This window comes from Zingiber officinale, chromosome 9A (genome assembly GCF_018446385.1).
Source record: "Zingiber officinale cultivar Zhangliang chromosome 9A, Zo_v1.1, whole genome shotgun sequence".
In the NCBI taxonomy this organism is placed as follows: Eukaryota; Viridiplantae; Streptophyta; class Magnoliopsida; order Zingiberales; family Zingiberaceae; genus Zingiber; species Zingiber officinale.
In genome coordinates this window covers 31,882,435-31,891,711 of record NC_056002.1, presented here as the reverse complement: position 1 = coordinate 31,891,711, position 9,277 = coordinate 31,882,435, and the positions used below count along the sequence as shown (strand labels likewise).

The 9,277-nt window shown below is 35.4% G+C and overlaps 1 protein-coding gene across 1 annotated transcript; it reads left to right on the top strand.

Annotated features, from left to right (window-relative positions):
• Positions 1 to 381: 381 nt before the first annotated feature.
• LOC122019128 lies at positions 382 to 8,664 on the top strand. Its single transcript, XM_042576630.1, has 4 exons — positions 382 to 390; positions 916 to 1,170; positions 2,755 to 2,899; positions 8,416 to 8,664. The coding sequence occupies exons 1-4, from the start codon at positions 382 to 384 to the stop codon at positions 8,460 to 8,462; spliced, it is 456 nt and encodes a 151-aa protein (XP_042432564.1). The 3' UTR covers positions 8,463 to 8,664.
• The last annotated feature ends 613 nt before the right edge of the window (positions 8,665 to 9,277 follow it).

Genomic DNA, 9,277 nt, shown 5'->3' with positions numbered 1-9,277 from the left:
TGTGTATAAGAGGTTCTTGTGTTCGGTATGTTATGAAATTGTGTGTTCGATGTATAATAAGTTACTGACTGATACATTTTATATATCATATATTGATATATATCATTCATAAATTTCAGTATATCAAATTTTTTATATCGATATAAGATTTATTATTTTCTGATAAATTAAAATATCAAATAATTTTTTTATAAATTATTTTTTTATTAGGTTCAATTTTAACCAAATACACCTCTAGCTTGAGCTAATTATGTAGCTCGGATTAATAAGCAATGAAAAAAATAATTGTGAGAAACCAATTTTATTTTACTCCATTTCTTCTTCTTATTTCTCAAAAATATGTCATAATAACATGATGATTTGTTGTTTCCTTAGAGAAATATGGTATTGGTTCTTGTAGTTCTGTAATGTCCTACACTAATTGTTTTAAATAAAAGAAATTATTTAATTGGTTCGGGTATAGCTAGAATGGAGTTTAAGTTAAGTGGCTAGCTTTAATTATGTTTAATAAAATAGGTTACAGTATATCCAAACTTAAATAAATTGCATGACCTAAATATGCATAAAAGTTATATATATATATAAAAGGAGGATTTGGTGAGATAACTTGTAACCTTTGTACGGCTTGGAGGAGTATAGAATAAATACATAAGGTTATTAAATACCAAAAATACGGATAAAGGTGTAAATAATTAAAATCTAATCTAATTAGATTATTTTTAGGAAAAATAGATATGTTTTTATGGATGATTTATCAGGAATTAAATTGATATGAATTTATGGAGTTTACTGAAATTTTTATGAATTTTTAGGGAATTATTTTAGATTTTAAAGGGTATAATTGGGTATGGAAAAGCCTATTTAGGAATACCCAATTAAGTTAAGTTAGGAGTTAATTGAGCTCAATTACCTAAGTTGGGATTTAATGGACCTAGGTATTTAAACCTAACCTTAGTGTTTCTCACGCACCATTTCTCACGCCCCTTCCTCAAATTCGCCGACTCCACGCTTCGCACGGGATCTGCGACGGAGCTCTCTACCGAGGATCGCAACTCCGGCCAAGCAGCTCCTCACGTCGGCGAGCTTGAAGGGAACGGCGAGGAGACTATCGACCATCACATCGGCGACGGGACAACGCAAAGGCGAGGAAGGCGACCCAAGGAAAGGGAGGCAAGTTCATTTCCTTATGAATGTGCGAGATCTGTGAGGTAAGGAGGTAGGAACTTAGGAGGGGTTGAACGTTTCTCTCAGGTATGGAGATCGGTGAAATGTTTTTGCGAAAGGATTTCATACGGTAGAGCCTAGTTTGGTTGAGGTTTCATTGGGGGTTTTCTTGGTTTGAATCGCAAGGTTTCTGTGTTTTGTCACCGCGTTCTGTTCTCGTTGGAGTTTGATTTTCCGGTGGTCTATTCTATTGATAATCTTATGGATTTCGCCGGACTGTGAATGAAATTGTACTCGGTTCTTTCTGAGATTTAATGCTATGAATCGAAGTTTCTCCAAAGTGCTGTTGAAATCGCCTGATTTCCTTTGAATTCAATATTTGGTTGGTGTTTTCTGTTGTTGTTGAAGCTTGATGAACACAGGAACGTTCTTAATATGAATCTTGCAATGTTTGATTTACTGTGATCGAGTTTGAATCGAGTTCCGCTATGCTGTTGTGGTGGTAAGTGTCTTGCACGATACCTGTTTGTTGATATTCTTGACTTAGAGGCTGGTTGATGGAGTGCGTTCTGATTTGGGATTTCTGTGGAGTTCTAGTGTGTTGACTCTTGCGATGTCCTCAAGTTGACTCTTGTTATTTGTTTCGCTTCCTTCTTGAGATTTTGGTTCGGAAATTCAATTGTAGTGTTCTGGACTCTGAAATTGGTTTGGAAATGTGGGTGAGCTTTGAAGCAAGAAGGTGAGTCTATGGTGGCCGGGATTCCAAATATGATTTGAAATTGTAGTTCAGTTTTGTTTTCTCTTCGGAATTGTCTCGGCGTTGATGGGATTGATTTTAATGAGTTCTGATTTCTCCGAGCAGTGGTGTTTTGGTTGTGGTTTTTGGTCAAGATTATGCTGTAGTATACTAGTGGGAATTTGGTGGTAGAAGTACACAAATTGACTTCTTGGCTGTTATTAGCTTTGTGTTTTAATTTCCTGTAAGATTTCATGTTTCATTTTAAAAATCGTGGCTGCTTTCTACCATAATAATATAAAAACTGTGATGGTTCTTGGTTTGATACGCATGCTTATATTGTGTATAGCTATGTTGTATATGATACGGATATGGAACGGGCATTGTGAATGGATATGTTGACTGTAAGAATGAAAGGGTTATGCATGATAAATTGTTATATGATAAGGTAGTTGTCTAAGGTTTTCTACATAGCTAATAGAATGAATATGAGCATATGTGGTAGCAGTACGGGATGGGTGACCCGGGATGAGCTCCGGGGAGGGCCCATCCAAACTTGACTGGTAATTTATTGTTATCTTCGGCTATATGACTGGATGCATGATCTCTAGTAGGGACGCCTCTAGGATCATGGGAATGTTGACTGGCTCAAATTGTGGTTACCGGATATGTGACATATTCACCATATTAGCTATATAGGATGACTTGTGCAATGAGTATTTCTTCTACTATATGATATCTGACTTATGCTTTCGTTTGGTTTCTAGTTACTACCTCCTCTACTTTATGGATATCCTCTTATGCATATTGGTCTGTACTTGCTGGGTCGTAGACTCACTACATTTTTATTACAGGTGAGGATGACTTCCAGGTTATGCCGGAAGACCTTCGGACGGAGTAGACGAGGAGGCGGGATGGACGCATGGTTTTGTCCGTTGTCCGGGAGTGCAGAGCCTACTGGGTTTACTGCGAGAGATTTTTCATTTCTTTATCATTCGGGTGGGAAATGTTTGAGGAGTTTTTGTTCATCTTGATAAACCTAGTTTGATGCTATCGTGCCCATTGGTTATGATAACTTCTTTGATAGTACTGCCTTATGATCATGCTATAGTAGTTGATGAGAGGGATAAAAAAATAACAATAAAATAAAATAAATAAAAAAAAAAATGGGGATGTTTCAGTTGGTATCAGAGCAACTCCTAAGGGACAGCATGCGCACGCCATCTCGTCAAGAACTCGATTACTTTTGTCCACAAAGTTTGTAAGATTTCTTTCATTATAGTTCTAGATTGGAATGGTGAATTATAACGTGTTTAAATAAACAACTTTAGCTTATGCCTGGAGGTCCTTGGTCATTAGATGCAAAATGTGTTCAGGAAATTTCCCTAGGTCAACAAGGCAAAGACCAAATGGAAAGATAAGATACCTAAAAAGGAATTCTTGATAGTTGGTAGTGGATTGTTATTCAATTCACTTGTATTCATGCTGATAGTTAACATGTCTTATGCCCTTGATCTTGGACATCGTATTAGTTTAGATTTGTTTATTGTCGCTGGAGTATGTTATTCAGAAATCATGATCAATAGCTTTTGATTTATCATTTTGGCTATTAGGAACTAAAGTGTCATATCATATTACCTTTGTTTGTTGTCTCCCTTTAGATTTTCATCAAGGATCTGTAGGTCATATGAAGAATCATTGTTAGTATTGTTGATTGATTTATTTTTGTATTATCCTGAACAAAATTAGTGACTTCATTTTAATTCAATATCCATCGCTGCCTATGATTTAGGGAATTCTGTAGAATTAAGCTAATGCCACTAGAAATGTTCCAGTTATTGAATGTTGAGTTGGAAGTATTTTTTTTATCTCTACGTGAAGGTTAAGTTTCTCCTTCTTTAGTGAAGATTAAGGTTACAATTCTATTAGCAACTAAGCAAAGCATTCTTCTTCAAGTTAATGCCTAACCATAGGATCAGTTAACAACCAAATTAATTCATATATGAATGCAAGGGATCCCTAGAGAGAGTTGTAATAGAACAAAGCAAATGCTCAGTGGGGTGCGGGTTTATATGGGAAGGTAATGTAATTTCATAAAGCATATAGGGATATTTAGGTTACAGAGACAAACCCTCATGTTGATACTATTACTACATTGATATACTTAATACTTGTCAAACTGAAGATAAGCCAGTTATTGAGTGTTGAAATGGATATACATTTTAGCTCCATGCAAATGCTAACCTTTGCTAATTTTACGATTGGACGAATTATAGGAGATGCCCTAGAATGTTTTGCAATTGTGTTAAAAATTGGTTTACTGATTTCATATCTCTAGTAGGATCTTGATTGGTTTGGGATCTCATGTTTAGGTAGATCTAATCCTAACAACTTTGACATAGTGGAATATAGTTACATTTACACACATTTTCATCATGACATTCACAGAAAGGGGAACATTATGTAAATTCTATATCATCATTCAAGAAATCCTAAGGCCTAAATTTGTTGTCTAAGAATATTTTCTTTTATTTATTTAGTTATGTTGTTTTTGATTTGAAGAATCCTTCTAGCTTTCATTATTTTTGCTACATTAGAATGCAACACCTTCATAACTATATTGCCACATTTATAATTTTATAAAATGAATGAATTTAATTATGCTCTATAGAACCGTAACATCATATAGCAATGTGTTCTATTGCTTCTATTAGGAGTTAGTTCCCAGAACTGAATTTTTGTGAGGTATGTTCATAAGTTCTATTTCCTTTCTTTAGATATTGTCTTGTCCATGTACGGATATGCATCACTAGAAAATGTTAGGATGGAATCCGGGATCACCATATCTTGATACCTTATAGTTAATATATTTGGCACATGCTTGGTTGAAGAGAATAGTTGTTATCCAAGTTTAAATATAACCTCTATAAAATTGTCATGTTTGAATTAAGCTATAATATATGCATCAGTATAAATGATAGGATAGATGATCATAAGGTTAAATTTGACAAACATGGCAAACTTATAGCGCAGTTGCAAGGAGTTTGATTTGTGATCAATTTGCTAACTAGTTCTAAACACATTCGGTAGTTGTAGAAGCCAGAATCTTTATTTTTAAGGCTGAGGCAATGCAAAATTAGGTCTACCAACAAGTTTGGATTGTACAATATTAGAATTGACCCCATAAGCAAGTGCAACTAGAAAATATGAAAGGTGGATAAGTATGAGTTCTATGAAGCTCAATCAGTAAGGTTGGGAAAGATTATTATAATCAAATCATAGTAAGGCACATTCATATCAAGGTGTAGAATGTTATGCTTAATTATACACTAACAACTTGGAGATCCAAAAGTGGGATAGATAGACTTTTGTAGGACAAGATACTTGTTCAATGGTTCACTGTTATTGAAAAGTGAAATTGGTTAATTAAAACATTATCATTTAGACTTAATAATATAAACCCTAAATAAGCTACTAAATGCTGCAATCAGCATTAATATAGTCTCCGAATTTGTTCATATGAGTTAAGTGATGAAATAGGTAACTGGGTTTTCATAGTCAATGAATCACCGAAATGGTAGTAATGGACTATGGACCTGACATCACGTAGCTGATTCAGCTAGTAAAGGGAAGGCCAATTGCTGATAGATTCATTTAAGCAATTAAAAATTAGTCTTTAAATTAATTCATCTCATTGATTAGACTTTCTGTTTTTTTTGTAATAGAATAGTATGGACAGGTCTCACACCTAACATTGGTTAAGGCATTGCAGAATCTTCGTAAAATTATTTTCATAAAATGGTTATTTCTTTAATCACCTTCTCATCATTGAATTTGGTAAAGTTCTAGTGAAAAGGGTAAGCTCTGAGAAGAGGTTTAAAATCATTTTCAATCCGGTATTGACACCAATGGCTAGGACTTTATCGACTCATTTTCAACTAGCTTCATTTGTTTTATCTCCTAGTAAACCTAATTGCTTGAAAATGAGAAAGTATCCATTTTATAGTCAATTGAGTTAATATCATGTAGAAATAACTCTAAAGGTTTCAACCACGATAAGAGATTAGGTATGATGGAACCAAGGGAGATATGGGAAGCCACTATCTAGAATTATTGAGTAAGATTCAATTTCGAGGACGAAATTTTATTTAAGGGGGAGGAATTATAATGTCCTACACTAATTGTTTTAAATAAAAGAAATTATTTAATTGGTTCGGGTATAGCTAGAATGGAGTTTAAGTTAAGTGGCTAGCTTTAATTATGTTTAATAAAATAGGTTACAGTATATCCAAACTTAAATAAATTGCATAACCTAAATATGCATAAAAGTTACATATATATATAAAAGGAGGATTTGGTGAGATAACTTGTAACCTTTGTACGGCTTGGAGGAGTATAGAATAAATACATAAGGTTATTAAATACCAAATATACGGATAAAGGTGTAAATAATTAAAATATAATATAATTAGATTATTTTTAGGAAAAATAGATATGTTTTTATGGATGATTTATCAGGAATTAAATTGATATGAATTTATGGAGTTTACTGAAATTTTTATGAATTTTTAGGGAATTATTTTAGATTTTAAGGGGTATAATTGGGTATGGAAAAGCCTATTTAGGAATACCCAATTAAGTTAAGTTAGGAGTTAATTGAGCTCAATTAACTAAGTTGGGATTTAATGGATCTAGGTATTTAACCCTAACCTTAGTGTTTCTCACGCACCATTTCTCACGCCCCTTCCTCAAATTCGTCGACTCCACGCTTCGCACGGGATCTGCGACGGAGCTCTCTACCGAGGATCGCAACTCCGGCCAAGCAGCTCCTCACGTCGGCGAGCTTGAAGGGAACGGCGAGGAGACTATCGACCATCACATCGGCGACGGGACAACGCAAAGGCGAGGAAGGCGACCCAAGGAAAGGGAGGCAAGTTCATTTCCTTATGAATGTGCGAGATCTGTGAGGTAAGGAGGTAGGAACTTAGGAGGGGTTGAACGTTTCTCTCAGGTATGGAGATCGGTGAAATGTTTTTTGCGAAAGGATTTCATACGGTAGAGCCTAGTTTCGTTGAGGTTTCATTGGGGGTTTTCTTGGTTTGAATCGCAAGGTTTCTGTGTTTTGTCACCGCGTTCTGTTCTCGTTGGAGTTTGATTTTCCGGTGGTCTATTCTATTGAGAATCTTATGGATTTCGCCGGACTGTGAATGAAATTGTACTTGGTTCTTTCTGAGATTTAATGCTATGAATCGAAGTTTCTCCAAAGTGCTGTTGAAATCGCCTGATTTCCTTTGAATTCAATATCTGGTTGGTGTTTTCTGTTGTTGTTGAAGCTTGATGAACACAGGAACGTTCTTAATATGAATCTTGCAATGTTTGATTTACTGTGATCGAGTTTGAATCGAGTTCCGCTATGCTGTTGTGGTGGTAAGTGTCTTGCACGATACCTGTTTGTTGATATTCTTGACTTAGAGGCTGGTTGATGGAGTGCGTTCTGATTTGGGATTTCTGTGGAGTTCTAGTGTGTTGACTCTTGCGATGTCCTCAAGTTGACTCTTGTTATTTGTTTCGCTTCCTTCTTGAGATTTTGGTTCGGAAATTCAATTGTAGTGTTCTGGACTCTGAAATTGGTTTGGAAATGTGGGTGAGCTTTGAAGCAAGAAGGTGAGTCTATGGTGGCCGGGATTCCAAATATGATTTGAAATTGTAGTTCAGTTTTGTTTTCTCTTCGGAATTGTCTCGGCGTTGATGGGATTGATTTTAATGAGTTCTGATTTCTCCGAGCAGTGGTGTTTTGGTTGTGGTTTTTGGTCAAGATTATGCTGTAGTATACTAGTGGGAATTTGGTGGTAGAAGTACACAAATTGACTTCTTGGCTGTTATTAGCTTTGTGTTTTAATTTCCTGTAAGATTTCATGTTTCATTTTAAAAATCGTGGCTGCTTTCTACCATAATAATATAAAAACTGTGATGGTTCTTGGTTTGATACGCATGCTTATATTGTGTATAGCTATGTTGTATATGATACGGATATGGAACGGGCATTGTGAATGGATATGTTGACTGTAAGAATGAAAGGGTTATGCATGATAAATTGTTATATGATAAGGTAGTTGTCTAAGGTTTTCTACATAGCTAATAGAATGAATATGAGCATATGTGGTAGCAGTACGGGATGGGTGACCCGGGATGAGCTCCGGGGAGGGCCCATCCAAACTTGACTGGTAATTTATTGTTATCTTCGGCTATATGACTGGATGCATGATCTCTAGTAGGGACGCCTCTAGGATCATGGGAATGTTGACTGGCTCAAATTGTGGTTACCGGATATGTGACATATTCACCATATTAGCTATATAGGATGACTTGTGCAATGAGTATTTCTTCTACTATATGATATCTGACTTATGCTTTCGTTTGGTTTCTAGTTACTACCTCCTCTACTTTATGGATATCCTCTTATGCATATTGGTCTGTACTTGCTGGGTCGTAGACTCACTACATTTTTATTACAGGTGAGGATGACTTCCAGGTTATGCCGGAAGACCTTCGGACGGAGTAGACGAGGAGGCGGGATGGACGCATGGTTTTGTCCGTTGTCCGGGAGTGCAGAGCCTACTGGGTTTATTGCGAGAGATTTTTCATTTCTTTATCATTCGGGTGGGAAATGTTTGAGGAGTTTTTGTTCATCTTGATAAACCTAGTTTGATGCTATCGTGCCCATTGGTTATGATAACTTCTTTGATAGTACTGCCTTATGATCATGCTATAGTAGTTGATGAGAGGGATAAAAAAATAACAATAAAATAAAATAAAATAAAAAAAACTGGGGATGTTTCAAGTTCTATCTTCTATATCTCATAATTTTTTTTTTCTTTTATTAATAATTATATATTGTTGATTATTTTGTTCTCACTTTTTTAGTTTTTAATATTTGGCTCATCCGTTAGAACTATACTAAAACAAAAGTTTTGAAACAACAAACATTATAGAAGACCATCTTGATTGCACTGTTGAACGGTTGATAGTAGGTTTCTTAAAGAATATAAAAGTATAGTCGAGAAAAAACGTATCGTTTATAAAAGTAGGAAAATTTTGATTTTGCCCCTATTTTACCTCTATTTCAGATTACCTTTAATTTTTTTAAAAAACTTAGCAAAGTAGCATGTTTTAAGCATTATATATATATTCTAGTAAAAACTTTTAAAATGTCATTTGATCTGGTGGTAAGACAAGGCCCGCCCGGTAAGAAGTTAAAGTGGTCAATATCCAGGGTAGGCATCCAATCGAGCGAGATACCTTCCCGAGCGGCAGGAAGAATAGCCGACTCGGCATCTCGACAGCTCGGCCTGACACCGAGTTCCCGACGCTCATAAG